We start from the raw sequence: 1,093 nt of genomic DNA, 5'->3' as shown, positions 1-1,093 counted from the left end.
CCTTTTTTTAATCAGGCCTAGCCCAGGTTTGAACCTACCAGTCCTGGAGCATGTGGCCCATGCCCTAACCACTGAGCTATGGGCTCCCAGCCTATAATTTATACATTTTTATTTATTTATTTATTTTTTAGAGACAGTTCACTTTGTTGCCCTCGGTAAAGTGCTATTGCATCACAGCTTACAGCAACCTCCAGCTCTTGGGCTTAGGTGATTCTCTTGCCTCAGCCTCTCGAGTAGCTGGGACTACAGTTGCCCGCCACAATGCCTGGCTATTTTTTTGTTGCAGTTTGGCCAGGATTGGATTCAAACCTACCACCCTTGGTATATGCGGCCGGGGCCCTACTCACTGAGTCACAGGTGCTGCCCTGTAATTTATATTTTAAACTCTGCTCTTTTCTGGTGGCTTGTCAGCCTATTTAGTTTTCTGTTTTTTAGTTTTAACTCCTGCCTTTTTTGGTACTGTTTTGGTTGTAAAGTAGGATAATGCCTCTTTATTTAAATGCCACAGATATGGAGGCACAATCAAATGGCCTGAATTCCTTCATGAATAACCTTAAATAAATAGTTGGTTTTAATTTATTCTCTAGAGAATTTTAAGATCAAAGGGGGGAAAGGTGCTTAATAAATAAGTCGGTAGGTTCAGTGCCTGTGGCTCAAGTGGCTAAGGCGCCAGCCACATACACCTAAGGTGGCAGGTTCTAATCCAGCCCAGGCCCGCCAAACAATGATGGCTGCAACCGAAAAAAAATAGCTGGGCGTTGTGGCGAGCGCCTGTGGTCCCAGCTACTTGGGAGGTGGAGGCAGGAGACTCTCTTGAGCTCAGGAGTTGGAGGTTGCTGTGAGCTATGCCATGGCACTCTACCCAGGGAGACAGCTTGAGGCTGTCTCAAATAAATAAATAAATAAGTAAATAAGTCAGTAAATCAAGGGAACAAAAGGGAATATACTGGTTTTTTTTTTTTTTAATTTGGTAGTAATTGTTTGCTTTGCTTTGCACAGACTCAAATCCAGTACCTCAAGCAAGTCCAGCAGCCGAGCGTTGCCCAACTGAGATCAACAATGGTAGACCCAGCGATCAACTTGTTTTTCCTAA

At 44.0% G+C, this 1,093-nt stretch overlaps 1 protein-coding gene across 1 annotated transcript in view; it reads left to right on the top strand.

The window, feature by feature from the left end:
• LOC100940628 (pre-mRNA-splicing regulator WTAP) overlaps positions 1 to 1,093 on the top strand; it is a 35,635-nt gene that overhangs the window by 25,940 nt on the left and 8,602 nt on the right. The window contains exon 6 of the mRNA XM_023514641.1: positions 1,000 to 1,092. Coding sequence (XP_023370409.1) covers positions 1,000 to 1,092 — 93 coding nt within the window. The remainder of the gene's footprint in view (positions 1 to 999; position 1,093) is intronic.

Source organism: Otolemur garnettii, unplaced genomic scaffold, assembly GCF_000181295.1.
Source record: "Otolemur garnettii isolate 467f Iridium unplaced genomic scaffold, OtoGar3 scaffold00056, whole genome shotgun sequence".
NCBI lineage: Eukaryota > Metazoa > Chordata > Mammalia > Primates > Galagidae > Otolemur > Otolemur garnettii.
The sequence above is the reverse complement of the archived record's forward strand: the minus strand, read 5'-3'. Positions and strand labels throughout refer to the sequence as shown.